Raw genomic sequence first — 19,868 nt, forward strand, 5'->3', positions numbered from 1 at the left:
GTTAATTAAATGTATTTATTTATTTATTTAACTACATGAATTTGTTAATGCATGATTGATAATGTTACGTAACTACATGTAGGTACCTTAAGCAGCACTTGAATTACTTCATACATGTATAACCATTTGTCTGCAATCTCTCAGGAAAAGTCAAATTAAAACCATGCCATTATTTAGGACAAAAAATAATTCTTTTACATTATACTCTTTTTATTAAATATGAAATATTATGTTGTTGTCACTGTATACGTCTTCTTTTTATTTATTTTCAACTGTAATCTTGGTCTTCGTCTATTCTGCAAAAAAGACAATGTCATACATTTACATGTTAACATTTTACAATCAAATGAAACATCAATAAAACATTTGGAAAAATTCAATTTATTAAAACAAAAGAATATTATAACTGTGTGAAATGTGTACTTTGTCCAGAAAGAGGGTATTAATGCTTAAGGCTGAAATCTAGCAAAAGGAAAAGATTACAACAACAACATGACAAACTAAAATATACACTGTACAAGAAAGTTGCCAATATTATTTCTAATATTGATAGGAAATGACATTTTAAATAGTTTTACCTTTTCCTGGGAACTGATATTGGAGAATCCACTTGAGTCTGTGTTCTCAGTCAAGAACGATTCGGATTCCATTTCCATTTTAGTGTCTGCTTTCTTCTTGTTTGAAGATCTTCCTATTTTTGACAATAATCCCTTTCGCTGAAAAAAAAAAAAATTCGTCAAATACCATTATGAGTTATGTTTTTAATACAAGTACTATTTTTTTCCCGAACTAAACACGAATAGGGCTATATCTTATTTTATATAGTTAATTATTACATTTAAATAGAATCTTTCGAAATCTCATGTTTGAGTTACATGTACTATTTTAAAGAATTTTATAGCGAATGTCTTTAAAATCTATATTTTACCTCTGATTTTAATATAGGACGATCAGATGCAGCGGAATGAGTCCCTGTAACAGGGGTTGATTCCTGTTTACTTGACTCTGTTAACATCGACAGCGCACTCAGGGCGGGATACTTAATTATTATACCCTTAATTAGCTAAAAAAAAAATCAGAAATGGTCAGTCCATATATTTTTGTATATTTAACATCCCATGTAAATACCCTAAAGTTGACAATTTCACTGGTCGTTATTTCCATATGTTTCATTCGAAAAATGAAAATAAGTGCACGCGTACATGGCAATGTATACAAATTAAAATATATCTAAACATTTACCCTACGATTGTATTATTTAGGTGCACACTATTAAACATTTCTTACCTTCTTATTTAACACCACATGCGAAATAAATATGAACAATCCCTGTAGTATAAAAGAGTACTTTTTATTATAAATTACATGTTCTAGTAATTACAAAATATATATAGGAATTTTTAAATGATAGACATTTATTTATTGAGTATAGCATTCCATAGTAGCATTATAGTCAAAATCAATATATAACAAAACATCCACATTTTAAAATCTGAACTATATATTAATCGTTTTATTATGAAAAAGAATAGTACCTTTCCTATTTTTGCCCTACTTTGAAAAATAGAGCATAAGATTCCTAACCCTAACTTTATAAAAAAAAATGTTGAGAAAAAATGGACATTTTATTTGTTCGATCTGCGTATTTTCGAGAAAAAAACAAACCTGTAAGGAATTGGCTATAATAAAAATATATTGGAATATTTCAGCCCTATCGTTAACAGCTAGAATTCCAAATATCCATGTAACTCCTAATACTGGTACAAGTGTACCAAGAGATCGCAATCCAGATCTAGTAAAACAAATTAACATTAAAAAGTCGAGATAAATTGTAGATTTTCATACAAAGGAAAAAAATTTAATGAAATAGAATTTAAAAAACTGAAAATCAGAAAAAGACACATGAATAAACCCTATCTTTTTTTTTTTAAAGATTCATATATATAGGCTTGGTTCAGCATATAGCTCACTTTCATTTTTTTTTTTTTGGTTTTGGTTGATAAGATGCATGTTAAAGGTAGAGTAATAAATAAACACTCACGCCGCCTTTCTGTAGAGGGACGAGTTTACCATTGTAGATGTGGCCAACAATACTCGTATTAAAGACACAATAATGATAATGTTTAGCTGAAATGTATGAAAAAGATCAACTTGAGCAAAATTTTCCGTGCTTGTTTATCTTTAACTCATAATAAAAAAAAGATTAAAAACAGATATAGTTAATAAATATCAATAAATATTTAAACAACTTACCACTGCAATAAGGCAAACTGGAACAATAAAGAGATAAAGAGAACCACTTTCCATTGAGAGCCAGCAGCTGAAATGATTGATCAGGTAGAATTCTTATATACTTTCACATGTTTAATGTAATTTTTTACTAAAATATAACCTTTAGCTTTTGATCTAGGTATGTATATGAAGCAGAAACAAAGATTCAAAGTACAAATTGAATCACAGTCTTAAAAAGTATGTACACTGTGGAACTTACAATAAAGTAAAACATAATGTTTCAATGTGAAGTCGGCTATATTTAAATATAGTTATTCTCCGGTCCATATCGTAAAGCAATTCTGAGCTCTTTTGACTTAATATTTTCAGTTTAAGGGTTTTACAAACCATCATGATCAGGTAAAAGGAAATAGAGCCATATGTTTATAATTTTATTGTCTACCTAACTACCTTTCTTCCTTCCATTTTTACTGTTTTCGAAAATTTGCTAAACCAGTATTGAGAATTAACAAAATAAGTTTGAACTTGATAACATTTTAACCTTTCGTTCTTGTCATTTATTAAATGTAGAGCTATTTTATTTAAGGGAAATCGTTTCAAAATTTCAGAACTTTGTAACTTTCAAAGATAAAATTTTAAAACTGTAAAACTGTACAAGAAAAAAATATCAAGTGTCATCTTATGATATATGCTTCTGCACATAAAGTAACTACAATGTATATTCAAACACTCATTGTCATATATATCTGTTCATGTTTTCAAATTTTCACCTTGCCTTTTGTTTTCTTTTTTAAATTTCCATCTGCACATACTAGTATTTGGAAAGAGATATCTGCGTAGTTTTTTTTTACATGTATGAATCATGCAGTTTTCATACAACTTACTAATTCTTAAGATGGTAACCCTTCCCCCAAAAAGCTCCCAATGTTACTCCAGCAATTAGTAATGGAATACCTGAAATAAAAGTGAAACACATGATAAAACTACACCAAGATGACGGAAGGTTTACTGAAGGCTGACTGAATTGTATTTACTGGAGGCTGACTGAATTGTATTTACTGGAGGCTGACTGAATTGTATTTACTGGAGGCTGACTGAATTGTATTTACTGGAGGCTGACTGAATTGTATTTACTGGAGGCTGACTGAATTGTAAAACAGAGGTCTGACATCTAGTTACATGTCCAGACATCTTACTAAACATTCATTTGACTGAAAGGCGCAGTTTCACATCGTGTTTTATGGGGAAAAAAGATTTTGATTCAATGTTCTCTAAGGATCGAAATATAGAAAAAAAATATTAGTGCTATTTATTCTAGATACATTTACTAATTTCTTCCCATGTTAGTAGCTAAAATGTACAATTTAAACATTTCGAAACAACTCACCCCATCCTCCTAAAAGAAACCAACGCACTCTAGATATAGACTTGAAATTGTTTGCCACACGCAAGGCATGATAGGTTACTGTAATACTCATAAAATAGTAGATACCAATCCCCATCATACAGAAAAAGGTCACCAGGAAAAGATAATGGATGATGGCGGTTATTGCGATGCACAAACTCTTTAAATAAAATTGATATATAAATAAAACATAGTGTTATCATTTCATGGCCCAGTTTTCTGGACAAGTAATTAACATTGCTTCAATCTTTGATAATTTCTACAATAAAGGACTGCTTTAACAATTTCTGTTATTTATAAGTATTGTTATTGTCAAAATTGTGGCGATAAAGTTATTTCTTAATTTGCTTCAAACAAATTTTATTTACTTAGTATGTTTCTGTAATATGTTATATTATTGAAGAATAAACAATCAGGAAATGTTCAGTAACGGGCAATTTCAATTATATGTACATGAATTTGAAGTTCTTTAAAATGAAAATTGGATATTGTTTTCCATTATAATATATACGTACATTCACTGATAGAGTCTGGATTGAAATGACACTCGCTTTTTTAATCAAGACTTTGAATTTACATTCAATTTTTTTTTAACTTCTTGTCCCAACCACAACATTTCATAAACTATCTTGCCTTCCAACACAATCATTAAAATATAGTATTAAAGGTTACCTCATTACTTGTTTCCTCGACAGCAGAAATAAAGACAATGTACGATACAACCAACGATCCACAGAGATTTAACATCATGATATTTTGATCATTCTTTATATGTCTGAAATCAAAAGTTCATTGAGTTATTTTCCTAAAAGTTAAAAAGATATCTTAAAGGTCTTCTTAAATTTGAAAAAAAAATTAACAACGTAATCATACTTCCATGCTACTATGTAGATGATGAATGTAAGCATCGTGAAAACAATAGACACGATAACACCGATGAAAGATATCGACTTCAAAGAAGCACTGTCTTCACTTTCCTGAAATAAAGGTATTTATCTTTAATATTTAAAAGAAACTTTGAAAACTAGGGGTACTGTTAACACTGACAAAATAAAATCCTCGCTCTTATATGATTAAAATAGCGAATTCCATTTTTTTTTTTATTTTGACATGGGAAGACAAAACTGTACAGTAAGATAAGTTTTATGAAATATGAAAGCTCAATAGCACTATACGCTCGTATAAAAAACATTGTTTGAGTCTCATTTGATTTTCATCACATGTACAGGAGTAATTGTGGATAAGATACGAATGTAAAAGAAAATAATCTTACTGATGTATATGGTCTCATCAGAATGGCAAAATTAGTCAGATGGTTACACTGGCAAACTGTTCTCTTGTTATTGGTGGAGTTTACTCTGCAGCCTTCTTCGGACCATTTGCTAAATCAAGAATTAATTTTCAAGTGATGATTAAAGTTCTTTCGTCTTAAACCTACCAATCAAATGCTTTTCACACTCTATTTTTAAATGAACATCTTGAAAGGCTTTTTATACAATATAATTGTGCTGCTCTAAATGTAAAACGTCCAATTCCGAATTCATCACTTCTTTCATGAATATTTCTGAAACGATTTTGCCCTATTGTTAAAAAGATTACATGTTTTCATTACAGCAGATAATTTCCTGCAACCAACACATTTACTGAATGCATGTATGTTACAAAAAATACGTATTAACTTACTTTGAGATAAAATCCCATGATACACAAATAGCAGTAAGATGAATACTTTTGTTCTAGTGAAAATAACGAGGAAAAGAATTGATTAAACTATCATTGCAGTGTTTCTTTGATGTTAAGAAGATTAAGTTTTCAATGTTCAAAAAAATTAATATGCATAACGGTATCATGTGACCTTGTTTTCATGCTACCTTGTTTTTATGTTGAAAAGTCAGATTTAGAGGTGGAGACAGAATCCCGAGATCCGTCTGTGTGCTCAGTGAGAGAATCTCAGAATTAACGACTTCTTTATCACTTGCTGTATCCTCCCCTCTTTACAAACAAAGAAAAAAATGGTTTGTTTTCTAACAGAAATATATTCACAAATATATATACACTTATTGTATGTAAAGACCTAAGACACCGTTTCACAGGCCCGAGATCACAAAACATCTAAAGTTGTTGTTTTTAAAGTTGTAGAAGTGTTACCTGCATTTTAAGAGGTTTTCCACCATTTATGAACATATCATATCCAAAAATGATATACTCTTTGGCTTACGAATAAGTTTGATAAATCTAATCTTTCATATTATATCAGAATATTATTTATTATTACATAACAAAAACGAAAAAAAAAAAATAAAATTATACTTTTCTTTCCTAAAAGTACTTTCTTACCTTATATCTGTCGGTAAAATGTCTGTAACTGTCTTGTATATAACAGCCACATAGGTTATAGCTGAAAAACAAAGTCCCTTATTCATTTTTTTCTACATTATTTGAAAAAAAATATGTCCCAAACTAAGCAAATTCGATTTCGCCTTTTCTGGCAGTTGACTTATTTTGTACACAATAATACTGTTTTGATGAGCACTGTTCTTAAATTTTCCATTTCTTCAGTTATTTTCTTGATAAGACTTTGATAGGACTTACGAATTGTTAAAGGAAAAGCTATTCTCCGAAAATTATTGTATCATTTGTTATGAAAAAATTAAATGAAATATTAAGAGTATCCCTTAAGTAATTACCTTTCTTTGATTTGTGTGTTTGCTTGGGCAATTCAAGAAATGTTGCATATTCATCAACAATATCAGCACTTTCATTGACGGAAATCTCCGGAAAAATTATTCCTGTTTCTTCTACATTCGTTCGGTCAACAGTTACCTCTAAAAGAATTAAAATGAAGTTTTCACACTAAAAACAGCTATACAGATGAATGACAGACATCTCAAAAGATTTTTTGGCCTCTGACTATCGTCGCAATCCCACAGTCGGTCTCGCTTCTCTTACTTTTCTTAAGAGATCGACCGTGGGTTTCCGATGATGGTCTCTGACCTGTAGAGCTGAAACCTTTTTTTTAAATCCCTATTTTTTCTTGTGGTTTGCACAAAAGTTTAAGTAAAACTTACCTAAGTTTTTACCAGTAAACTTAGTTGCTGTTACATTGTTGTTTTTCATGATAACTTCGCTTAGTCTGTCAATGTTCTTCAACAGAACGCTACCATCCTTCTTCGTCTAAATTAAATTTGAATTTGCAAATGAAATGTATATTATATATAGAGCTTCAGAATTAATTAAAAGTAATTATGTCGAACACTTCTTAGTGATATTCTTAGTGTTAGTTTAACTCTACTCTTTTGTAAACCATCGACTCCTGTTTTCATTCAAAGATTTCTGATAAAATTTCTTTAACATTTATTTAAAAGACTCTAAATGAGAAAATTAAAACATCTCTGTGGACCTCAAGTGCAAATTCAAATATTTGACGAATTATTATCAAACTGATGTTAGTAATTGCCATTCATATTTACACATATTATAATAAAATGAATTGTATATAAAGATACAACAAATCTGCTCAATCTTTTTCATTTTCGGATATTTTACTGACTACAGGAGATAAGGATCACAGAAGATTTATAAGGGTCAACTAAGAACTCCACTGCATGACAAACAAGGCGATTTCAGATATCCCATCGTCAACTGACATTATTTTGCACTTTTATTTACGTCTCTTAACTTATTCATTACTAAAGAACATGCTCAGAGTGCGATCAATTTTTAGACAGAGGCAGATTAGTGTGAGATAAGTTGTTGAATTCTAAAACCTCATCAATTCGTAAATTCTACGGTTGTCAAAAAGACCTTAATAAAATATTCAACATGATAACCGAGTTGCATATTGGCTGACTGCTTTCAAATCGATAGTAATGTTTTCCATTTTATTTGAATGTTGACGTGGATTGTTCAAATTTCAAATAATGGGCATGTGCCTTCCTAGGGAGATAAAATCCTAACTTCTAATTTTTTCTGTTATTTATAAATAAAACAAAATTACCTTTTCTTTAATTGTCGTCCAGGAGTCTGAATTGTTAGTTGATAAAACATTGTCAACGATCTCGAAAAATACCTTGAAAGAGTTCAAAAATTAAAAAAAAAATTACATCCTACACCCATAATTCCTTTTAACGTAACGCACACATTCGATTTATGATATTATTTTTCCCTGTCTTCTTTCTCCAATTAAAGAATTAAGAAAAGGCGGCAAACTGCATTTTATTTTACTCACTTCTTCCTCGATATTTGCATTCGTCAGATTAGTGACATCAACAATCTTTTCTATGATGTCAAGAGAGGAGCTGATATCTCCTGCACTCAGTGAACTACTTTGAGATGTCAGATGTTTCATCTTCACTAATGTGTTATTCACGGTGTCTCGCACTTTTTCTATATTATTAACACCGTCTTCTAGTAATGAATCCAACTTTAGAAAACGAACACAAGATAATTTTTATTCTCATGTAAGAAATGATGAACAATGTTTTTGTATACATTTATTTCTACTTTGATATTTGAGTTAATCGTGTTTAAATGTTTGATATTTAAAATTCCAATTTTGTTCAAAAATCATTTAAAAAGATATTTCTAACAAGGAGCTCCAAAAAAGAAGATAGGTAATTTTAAATCTTAAATTTTCTCCTATGTATACTACGGAAGCCCATTTAGGACCTATCAAAAAATATTTTTGAATTCGTTATAACGATTTTTTAGAATTCGTTATAACGAATTAAATTTGTTATAACAGATTTATTGAATTCGTTATAACGAATTTAATTTATTTTAACAGATTTATTAAATTCGTAATAACGAATTTAATTTGTTATAACAGATTCATTGAATTCGTTATTACGAATTTCATCTGTTATTACAGATTTGTTGAATTCGTTATAACGAATTTAATCTGTTATTACAGATTTGTTGAATTCGTTATAACTAATTCAACGAATTTGGTTATAACGAATTCAACAAATCTGTAATAACAGATTAAATTCGTTATAACGAATTCAACAAATCTGTAATAACAGATTAAATTCGTTATAACGAATTCAACAAATCTGTAATAACAGATTAAATTCGTTATAACGAATTCAACAAATCTGTAATAACAGATTAAATTCGTAATAATGAATTCAATGAATCTGTTATAACAAATTAAATTCGTTATTACGAATTTAATAAATCTGTTAAAATAAATTAAATTCGTTATAACGAATTCAATAAATCTGTTATAACAAATTTAATTCGTTATAACGAATTCTAAAAAATCGTTATAACGAATTCAAAAATATTTTTTGATAGGTCCTAAATGGGCTTCCGTAGTATACAGAACAAATATATACATTATATAATGACTTACCTCTTTCGACGTATTTACAAAACCTTCACTGGTACAATTGATCAAGTCAGGAGCGGTCCATATTCCTTGAATGTCGCAGTATCTAGTTGCAGTGCCTAAAGAGTTAATATTTATTTCAAATTTCGTTCTTTTCATGATATTGTCCGATGGCATTTGTTTAAATAAAAATATCAACAAATACAAAATAAGAACCACTGTTTATTTTCAAAAGGAAAAAAAAACCTTTTTGACTTTTTGGGCATGATTTCTTATTAGTCATCCCTGCAATAGTTGTATTCCATATTATCCCATTTAAATTTTCTGTAGGACATCTCAGCTGCTCTGAATAAAACATACACATATTGTTGAGTAAAATTTGATCATTTTTGTTTTATCATAATGAAACAAAGGCTGGATAATATACGTACCTGGTTTGATCACTTTTACATAGACAGACACACTGACTATATCAGGATCAGCAGAGTGAGAACAGGAGAAATTTCCAGAATCCTCCGGTAACGCTGAGGGTCTGTACAATGTTGTATACGTATTTCCTCGGCTTATATTGAACTTAGAATCTGCCATTATTAACATTTTCATAAAAGTACATATTTATTTTTCCTGATCGATATCGTTATCATAAATCTCCCCATTTTAAAATAAGGTATATTATATAAAACAAGAATTTTTTATTCATTATATTATGAATTTGTTCAAAAATAACAACTAAGGTTAAGAATTACTTTTGAAATTTTAATCGATGAAAAGTTATCTTGAATAAAAGTTCAGATAAATGTTGTTTCAAACATCAACCTGTCAAAGATAAATCTTTTTCATCATCCTTTTGCCAAATCAATCTTCCATTTCTTAAATAAATCAAAGATTTAGGATTTTTTACAGAACACTGTAAATGTATATCTTCGCCACTAATTATGTAGAAATCGTATTGTGGAATCACCTGGAGCAAAAGCTTCGGAAGAACTGAAAACAAAGAACGTGGAAATTACTTTGAAAACAGAATTGATATATTTTAAAGGATGTATGGCATTTTATAATTTAAGAATGTGCATATTTACAAATGATTGAAACTGAATTCCTTTTTTTATTTCAGTAAAAAAAATTGATAAGGTTTACAAATGTCTAGAAAAAATTATTATTTATAAATATTGAAAAAGCGTACTCATAAACATTTCAAAACCTTCACAGATAAGTTAAATATCTATATGGAAGGTTCACAAAATGTGTTTGAATAAGACTCGTTAAAATTTTGAATGAAGACTGACTCATATTTTTGGAAAAGAAACTATAAAAGTAGATTTTTTATTTTCTATACTCTTACCTTGAAGACTGAGGCTTCTGTTTACTGTTGTCACTCCATTATATGCAGTAACCCCCCAAACACCTACACGACAATTTAATTCAAATTCAAATATTTAATTATTTTAGATATTGTATAAGTATCAATCTTACTTTCTACACAAAATCACTGCATCTAAAGTTACCTGCATCCCGTTTTAAAACATGCGGGATATGAAGCATATAATGATATGTTCCATTTCCTGTTCGTGATGACGTCATTTTAAATCTCACAGAAGCATTAGATATCATTATTCCATTTCGGAACCACTGAACGCTGTGATTAATGCTGTCCCTTAATTCCATTTTGAACCATACTTCTTTGTCTTCACTCAGTACTGAATCGCTAACTTCAAATGAAAGTATCTTCAATGTTTCTGTTGATAGGAAAATATATAGAAAACAAATTTAGACAAAGGAACAGCTTTTCAAAGGATTAAAAAGAATCATTTAAAGAAAAGACAATTAATTATCCCAGTCATCAAATTCGCTTTAAACAGAACTACATCTAAATTCTAGACTTATCCCGATGAAATAAAAACAGAGTAGTAATTTGAGGAAAAAATCCAGAGTATGCATCCCATCCCATGTATCTTGCTGAAGCGCACTTTTAACGTTATTTCCTACCCCAGGGAAAGATATTTAACAAAATACGTAATATGAAGTTGTTACAAAAAGTGTTTAAAGTAAAAATATCATATGTAAACTAACCATACTCACAGTTTGTGCCCTCATAACCACGAATACAAACACATGTTGAATTCATACAAGTTCCTCCATTTTGACAAGCACATGACTGCACTGTGTCTAAAAATGATTACAACGAATTACAACACGGCAAAGAAAATATTTAGAACAAGGAAGAGATTAAGAGAACTAATCAAATTTATAACTAACCTTCAATGTAAAAAGCCAAAACGAATCCACTCCCTGCAAATCCTATGTCACTGATGAAGCTCACTTTCGATGAAGTCTCATTCAGTCGAATTTTAGGAGAAGACTGTAAGATCTGTTTTTCAACGTCTTCACAAAATTCTAAACAAAGTAATTTGTAAACCAGATAATATTTAGTCATAGAAAATCATGCTCAATTATTATCATTTACAAAACGAATTGAACTGAAATTAAACTTTTAAGAAGTGTTCATTTCTGTTTTTAAACAGATGAAAGTTTATGGCTCCAAGTCTTAATTGTTTCTGGTAGCATTAAACAAAAAATCTTTCATCTTAAAAGGCAAAATTAAACACTTATTATAATAAGAGAATAAAACACGTTGTGTTTTAACCCGAAGAAGAGTTAATCAGTTTTGAATGATTGATTGATTGTTTATTGTTTAAAGCCGATTCGGTAATATTTCAGCAATATTTCGGGGGAACGAGCTTCGATCAAAATAACGAGCTTCGGTGAAAATATCCAAATTCATGACCTAAAATAAATATTTTTTTAAATATTTGAACAAAACGTTTAACCTGTAAAAAGCTGAACAAAAACTTGTTAAAAAATGGAAAGTCAAGGAAAGACATAGGCGCTTCAGAGTCGCTTATCATGTGAACGCAGATTTACATGTAAGTAATAAAAGAAATTAAAACCTTGACAAAGGAAATTATACAACGAGAGCAATTCTGAAAAAATGAATGTCAAGTATTAGAAAAGGGTTAATGAGTGGACATTGGATAATACTTTGTGCATAGTATTTTTTAGAAATTCTTGACACTATGTTTTGACATTGATTGCCGTATAGTGTGCTTCACGGGTACAAAACATGTTTATTTTAAAATGAAGTAAATTGATTTCTCTTAAATCCAATAAAATATTAATGAAACTTCACACATCAACAAAACAATTATTTTTACAAATTGTATTGTGCTTATTTTAAAGCAATATGAGCTGCATGTTTGACATCGGAAAATTTTATTGCAAATTTGTAATTAACTAATTTAATGACAGAAAAATAAATCATTTATAAACTTCTGTTGTTCATATTTGCGATGGAATCTTTTTATTAGCTTTGATTGAAGCAAAATTGAATTATTGTCGTCCTGTACAATAATGATTTCTTATATAAAACTGCATATTCGGTTGTACAGAAATATTTCTTCTCAAATATTTTAAAACTTTATTTTGGGCTTATTGGTCATATGGGTTTAATTTACATACAAATTAATCATAATAGCACATTTTACCAGCAAAATAAAAATCTCAAAGATACAGCTCATATTGCTTTAAATTTCTAGTGAGTAATATAACGAAGATTGAAATCGTCCATGAACTTTTCGAACAGCCCTCGTATGTGTTAACGTAAAATAGCGGGCTTTGTACTTTAGCAGCTTTGGTGCAGACACGCGCATTGATACGCTAATTCATGAATACAGCTAACACATAATTTATAATGCAACAAGTTGCTGTCCTTTAAAAAAGGACTACAATACGTGGACCATATGATGTGTTTCTAACCGAAATTCCATTGAAGAAAATTTTTTGATGTTTACATATTTATGTAGGTTTGTTCACATTTTCTACAATGATCTGCCTTCTTTGACTGATCAATAGTACTTTCATAGCAAAATTATAAACTTTTATCTCCGATCAGCCTTTAGTTTTGTCATTTAAAAAAAATCAGGCTATTTTGATACATGTAACCCATAACGGCTGGCACTTGACATGCATCTGTTCTGGATTTATGCGGAAGAAATCTATCATTGGAAAATAGATCTGATGGTACACATGTAGCACAGCTCTGTAGTACTCAGATTTTTTTCCTGACCCTCCCCCCTCCCCCACATTGAAATTCGGTGCCACAGGCCTCTATCAAGATGTATTTGGATTGCTGTATATCAAATAATTAATGCAAGCCTTAATGCAGATAATTAATTGCGGTGAAGACTTGTTCTTTCTTTTTTAAAAGCTAAAACTAGTAGTTGAATAAAGTTTTTAATTCAAGTTGTTAATTTATCTATATACTGCAAGTACTTTCTACTTTTTAATATTTTTGTGCCATATAAAATGTTTAGTTTGTATATAAAAGCATATGTATAAGAGAAAAATTCGGATCCGCCAATGAATATATCAATACGATAAGCAGATTTAAAAGCGAGATTTGCCAATGAATGACATATTCTAATATCCGAATTGATGTAGGCGACGGAATCAGTAGAGAGTTGCCGAATGACAACTCTCTAGCATTCTCGCGCATGCTTAGCTTGACATTTGCCCATGGCATCTGGTTTAACCTCGCTTATATATTTACTGCGTGGACCTCAGGGTCCACACAATAAAAGACGCGTTTGTGAATGGTGCTTTTTCATGGATATGCCAACAACTCAATATCATGTATTTGCGCTTAATTTTGAACATGCCAATTTTGCTTTTTCATGGATATGCCAACAACTCAATATCATGTGTTTGCGCTTAATTTTAAACATGCCAATTTATGTACTCGTACATTGCTTAATAAATTTGCAGGACAAAGATCTAGAACAATAAATCCGACCGCATCAACAAATGACATTAGGTTAAAGATTTATATATATTTACTATCTAAGCCATCTATCTGGACGTAATCGGCACATGCATCAAAACTCCTCTCCAAATACACAGAGCGGAACTGAAACACCAAATGTGTGTTTCTCTCTCTGATAGCAGGCTCCACCATCCATACACAGTTCAAGTTACTGAAAACAACAAAAGTTTGAAATGCTGATAAATAGTGCAATAAATTACTCTTTTGCAAAAAATCTTTTAAAATACATGACTGTACCTTTGGTATTCAGCTGGGAAACCAGGAGACAGAATAAAATTAGGTTGTCTTTCTGCCAGCAACTTTATACCATTAGGGGCACAGGGTTCATCTACATGAAAACAATTGATTTTTTTTTATATTTCTGAAACAAGATGTGTCATGAAAAGTCAGAAACCACCAAGAATCTTTGTATATTGTCAATTTGAGATTTAAATTCCTAATTATGGTCCAAATGTATGTAAATTGTGGATATGAATTAAAATTAAATAAAAAATTAATAAAATTCATAATGTCTTCTAATTTATTCTTTCAGGATGGCAAGATATTAAAGCTCTATCGTAAATATATCCATGAGGATCGAATTATTATGAAAACAACTGTAAATTAATTGTAATTTAAAAGTCGGGTATGAAATAATTATTCGTTTATTATGTTACTTATTTACCATGGTAGTATAATTCACAAAACCTCAAATGTGTCATTTAAGACAAAAGAAGACCTTCGGGTTTTTTTTCATATTTATTTTAATAGTCATAAACATGTCGGATTTTTTTGGCGGGGGGGGGGGGGGGGGGGGTAAAAAATTATTAAGAGCTAAACCTTGACTAGAAGTAAATGTGGATTTATTTTTGCTGTTAGAAATAGGATCTGATCTCGAAAATTATTACACGAAGTAACCGTTGAATTTACTATACAGGGATGCTCTTATATCTGTAATTTTCATTGATCTGAAACTTTGAATCATAAAGGATTTTTATTTCACAGAAACTTAATCCTCTTAAATACATTATATATCTCCAGATGTAATGAAGCTATAACTAAAAAGTTTTGTTATAGTTGCATGTCTTGTTAAAATGTGATAAACTAAGAAAAGATCAGCAGCACAAACAGAGGGATGGGCCAATAGACAACAATCTTAAATCAGTACACATGTATTTCAGTGCTGCTTTGGCCAGAAGAAGTCAAATCGTGAAATATTATCAATAAAAGATAAAGGTAGGACATGTACCTTTTTTTATAATCGGTAGAAAGACGTAAAAAAGTTAAGGCAAACTTGTATTTCTGTAAGCACATATGTTTTTTACGATTTCTTTTATCTATTAATTTGTTAAATTCCTAGCACCATGCAAGGAATACCTTGTATAATGATATTTTTTTAATATATACAAACAACTCTATATCAATTACATTATATATCTCTACAGAGAATTTCTTTTTACTTCAGAACTATACAATTAGGTCCTAGGTCTATTATAATATAAAAATTATTTGTATTTACCTTTGTTGCTTTCCACCGCCATGAAACGAAAACTGAAACCTCCATCAAACGTAGACAATGTTGAAAAAGTCAGAAGAACTGCTGGTGATCTAGATGCTTGAATTTTCCAATAACTCTTTGTAAGGAGACAACCTATCTTGTCATTTTTCTCCGCCGAGGTACTTAAACCTTCATAAAAAAATATTAAGTTGTATATTTTAATATATACTTTCTATAATAGAGCAGAACAACGCAAAGAAAAAAAATAAATGCTCTACCTGAGGATGCTTCTACATTTAATTAGATATGACTCCTATGTTTTTTATTAACGTTCACCTCAATTTAACAGCAAATGCGTTAATAGTAGAAAATGAATGATATTTAAACAAACATAATATATATTCTGTTTATACATACCATTGTAAAGATTCAAGGATGCATGAGCGTCGCAGTTCCATTGGGGATAAAATATAATTTCAAACCCCTGTATTGTGGTGATTTCCCAGGAACAATTTATATTTCTAAATGAAATCACATTTTCAATTTCCCATTTTTTTCTAAATACTTTTCTTTTAAAATTGGTAATAAAAAGAAATTTCATCTTTATGTTTTACATAGTATAAATCTTATAAATCTGTAAGAATTCTCACGCATTGTATCCTTTCTTCTGCGGGTAGTTCTCTGGATATGCGACATAATCCCCTGTATAAGGCTGGAGAGTTATTTGCTGAAATCTTTGACAAGCAAACGAAGTCGAAACTACAAAAAATGATAAGAAATATTGTTCTTATTTATTGCTCCCCGCTTTCGCAAAAGCAAATGGACATTAAATCTTATTCTTTGTCCGTCTGTAAGTCTGTCCGTGTCTCACAAAAACTTAATCCTTGACCATATCTTTTAAATGAGAAGAGATAGGGCTTTCATATTATACATATGTATTACCTGTGACAAGATCTTTCTAAAGAAACTATGAATTTTTACCCCTGACCATGACATTGAAATTTGACCTACATTTCAAAAAAATAAAATATTACTTTGAATTAGCCACGATTTACCAAATTTTCATAAAAATCAAATTCAGGGATAACTTTTGAATGACATATATAAAACAATACACAATAAGAGCAGAATTTGGTCGGCCGTTTTGGCCCCACCTTACCCCTAGGGGTCAAGATTTGAACAAACTTGAATCTACACTACCTGATAATGATTCCACATGAGTTTCATTTTTCCTGGCCCAATGGTTCTTGAGAGGAAGATTTTTTTAAAATGCCATTAATTTTTCTCTAATTCATAATTATCTCCCCTTGGAAAAGGGCGTGGCCCTTCATTTGAACAAACTTGAATTCCCTTTACCAAAGGATACTTTGTGCCAAGTTTAGTTGAAATTGGCTCAGTGGTTCTTGAGAAGAATATGAAAATGTGAAAAGTTTACGACAACGATAACGACAACGACGACAGACAATGGACACATTTTGATCAGAAAAATTGGACATATAGATCTATGACTTAACAATTTTGAGATATGACTTCGAATCTATATTAGAACTTAACTTTTAGACAGGGGCAAAACATTTACAAAAGTATGATTTTTTTTACATTTAATTTTCAGGTTTAAATACTAAATGTCTTGTATAGCACTTAACAATGGATCGAAAAACAGTTCTGACAACAATGGACTTATAATTAGCATGAATTCATTCCAATCCAGAATTGAAGTTTGAAGTTATTACATGGTAAGCTAAACGTCAGAATACCATAGCAAAGTTAATTTTAATAAATTCCCATGTGCATATTGTTCAAATGAAGAATGAACTCGATGAAAACTTAAACTCACCATTGAGGAGAATAAACAGGACAGCTTGTAGAAATATGTATATAAATTCCATCGTCAATTTCTAGATAACCTGAAAAAGGAATCGCATCATTCTACGATAAAAATTGTTGGTTAAGGTGAAAACAGGGTTTACGAAAAAAATCAATAAAATAGGTTCGCAATCTGGAAAATATTGAAATTTTACTCGATTGTTTTATCTTATTTTATTCTTTTTACTGAAAATAACTTAATGCAAGATTTCTACTTCGAATCCATTCCTAGAATATCCAAAATTTTTGGCTAGGTCTTTTTCAACACGCCGAGTTGTCAACGAATTTTTCGTTATTCCCCAATCATGACAAGGAGCATTCATTAGGAGTGGCCAATCGGCAAAGGATGTTCATTCCTCCATTGCACTTGATTCCACTTCTGATATTTTAAAAGTGTTTTCCCTGATCCTGATTTGTATCTTTTGAAAGGACTTTTGAGCTTGGGTCAGTTGTCTCTATATTACAAATATAATCAAGGTATTTGTACGAAAAAACTTATTTTTCTAACAAAAGATTACTTTTCTCCAAAAATACGCTTTGAATGATTTTTTAAAGGATCCGTTTACGATGTTTCTCATCTACAAATATACAGCACTACTTTTTGGATCAGATTTCTATGCTATGTCCCATAGCAAGCCAATGAATATTTCCGGTTTTTATTAATTCAAACACTTTACCTTTTCAATATAAGTATGCAAGTATCCACTTTTATGACAACTGGTAGATTAATTTATGTCCTAGTTTTTTTTTTGTACAAAACAATGACATTCTCAAATATATATATTTTTTCCAGTGACAATAGGCATTCTGGTGTGAATTGGGTTTTGTGTATTTATATCTTGTACGTTACAGTAATCAGAGGGTACTTCAGTAAACAATTATACGGTATTTTCTCTGCAAACAGCATACAATGCATCAAAACTTGTCTTGCAAACAGAATATTATACACCCAAAATACCCAAGAACAGAAAAAATTAAACTTGATAAAATGGAAAAATAAGATATTTAAATACCCCATTATTTCGTTGTAAAAATTGTGCAGAAGTTGAAAACTAGGTCACGTGTTGCTTATGGAGAATGTTAGTATCTGTCGCTATTACATATGTAATACAAATATCTGTTACACTTACTTACCTTGATGTAATCCCCATTTTGTCAAAGAATTCAATCCCGAGTTTTTTTCTCATCAATAAACTGTTTCAGGAAAAAAAAAACACAATCACGTCAACTACAACTCGTGTACTCTACTTTCGTTTTTTACAAGGACATTTCAATTTACCTTCGTGTTCTACGTTGTATTTGATGAGTCATAAAACAAGGCTATAATGTTAAGAATTAGCAGTGCACTGAAGCTAAAGTAAATCAACCTTCAACACATGTATCTTTTAGAAAAAATAAACTTGTCACTTAGTGTAAGTATTTTAATTCTAACATAAACATACGACAAAATTAGAAACTTTTTTTAAACTTTAAAAAAATTTAAACTTGTTCTTAAACATGTTCATATTTGATAAAAACCTTGGATACAGGTAAACATTACATAATTCAAATCAAATAAAACTTAATAAGTGAAGTGATGCTAAACTTGTTATCTGTTTGGTTAAAATAGATATATTGACAGTAACATTTTTCATTTAGTTTATTTTATTCTTGACTTGTTTTTTTTCCATTATTAATTGTTTGATTGGGAAGGAGGAAGTAATATATGTTCATGCCTCACTCGAGGCATTGTATTTCTCATAGTAATTAAATTTGTATGCACCTTTGTATCAAGCGATGTTCCAGACTATCGATCATTGTCAGAAAAAACATATGTATATAAAATATTAAGTTGTCAATACAATTAGAAAGACTTTTATTTGAAAAAAATTTATATGGATATATATTAGAAATTACAATACGTTACAAAAAATGAAATTCACCATAAAAGCAGTTTTATTAAATGTTGTGAAAAAGTATTGTTGAAAAAATGAGAAAACAAGTATCATCTGGGAAACATATTAGCTCAAGACACCTCATTTAACAAATCTGAAAGTGTTAAAAAAAGGATCAGGAGATAGAAAACTAAATTCGAAGCTTGTTCCTTATCAGACTTCGTTTTATTAGGGTAATTTTCTTTTAAAGGACATCAGAGTGTTTGTCAAGTAAGGCTTAAAAGAAAACCTATGGTCAATGAATTCATGTCCAATTTTTTCTTGATTTTCTGTCTTGTGACCCTTAGTACGAATTAATCTTAAAATCAATTGGAATCATCCTCTCTAAAAGTAGATCTGATTTATGTATATCATAATCTTTGGTGTTAATGAATTGATTGATTACACATTAATTGACATTCCATTCGAGAACTTTCCCATTCATTTAGAGACGTAACCATATACTGTTGATGGTCTTCAAATGCCTTTACTCGGCACTCAAGGTAATTTGAGGAAGAAAATTCTGAAGATATTAAGCGGATGGTATATTCTTCTTTTTTTGGGTAGTTTAATCGAAAACTCAACAGGGGTTATCTAGAGCTACTTCTTAGCTGGAAGCAATATGCTACGTTTGATAAAATGATTGACGCTGTTTCATTAACCCTTGGATTAAATCTATAAAGAGGATAAAATTAAAATGTTCATCTTAATGGTAAACGTACATTACATGATTTGTTTGAAAATAGTTATATTGTACTGATTTA

General features: G+C 30.0%; 1 protein-coding gene across 2 annotated transcripts; it reads right to left on the bottom strand.

The window, feature by feature from the left end:
• Positions 1-5: 5 nt before the first annotated feature.
• Positions 6-18,550, bottom strand: LOC134263300 (adhesion G protein-coupled receptor L1-like). Of its 2 annotated transcripts, none has more exons than XM_062745639.1 (34): positions 18,326-18,550; positions 17,163-17,232; positions 15,976-16,084; positions 15,743-15,846; positions 15,347-15,514; positions 14,086-14,176; positions 13,863-13,999; positions 11,226-11,363; positions 11,040-11,135; positions 10,475-10,705; positions 10,312-10,374; positions 9,786-9,953; positions 9,401-9,550; positions 9,216-9,314; positions 8,994-9,088; positions 7,866-8,060; positions 7,635-7,706; positions 6,706-6,811; positions 6,325-6,462; positions 5,975-6,035; positions 5,509-5,629; positions 5,321-5,373; positions 4,911-5,019; positions 4,511-4,614; positions 4,310-4,412; positions 3,620-3,797; positions 3,117-3,186; positions 2,254-2,320; positions 2,042-2,127; positions 1,666-1,792; positions 1,288-1,329; positions 929-1,063; positions 579-716; positions 6-296 (listed from the first exon to the last, which is right to left on the bottom strand). In XM_062745639.1, the coding sequence occupies exons 2-34, from the start codon at positions 17,212-17,214 to the stop codon at positions 228-230; spliced, it is 3,675 nt and encodes a 1,224-aa protein (XP_062601623.1). In that variant the 5' UTR covers positions 17,215-17,232; positions 18,326-18,550; the 3' UTR covers positions 6-227. The 2 variants fall into 2 exon arrangements, with proteins under 2 accessions (XP_062601623.1, XP_062601624.1); XM_062745640.1 differs by lacking the exon at positions 18,326-18,550 and adding an exon at positions 17,407-17,497.
• Positions 18,551-19,868: the final 1,318 nt, after the last annotated feature.

This window comes from Saccostrea cucullata, unplaced genomic scaffold (genome assembly GCF_032062105.1).
Source record: "Saccostrea cucullata isolate Sc308-1 unplaced genomic scaffold, CSIRO_AGI_Scuc_v1 ctg867, whole genome shotgun sequence".
NCBI lineage: Eukaryota > Metazoa > Mollusca > Bivalvia > Ostreida > Ostreidae > Saccostrea > Saccostrea cuccullata.

Coding starts and splice junctions, on each gene's coding strand:
- LOC134263300 (XM_062745639.1), bottom strand. CDS start 17,214: ATGGAATTTATATACATATTTCTACAAGCTGTCCTGTTTATTCTCCTC. Junction 16,085..17,162: donor CCTGTTTATTCTCCTCAATG/GTGAGTTTAAGT, acceptor CATTTTTTGTAG/TTTCGACTTCGTTTGCTTGT. Junction 297..578: donor ATATCAGTTCCCAGGAAAAG/GTAAAACTATTT, acceptor TCTTTTTTGCAG/AATAGACGAAGACCAAGATT.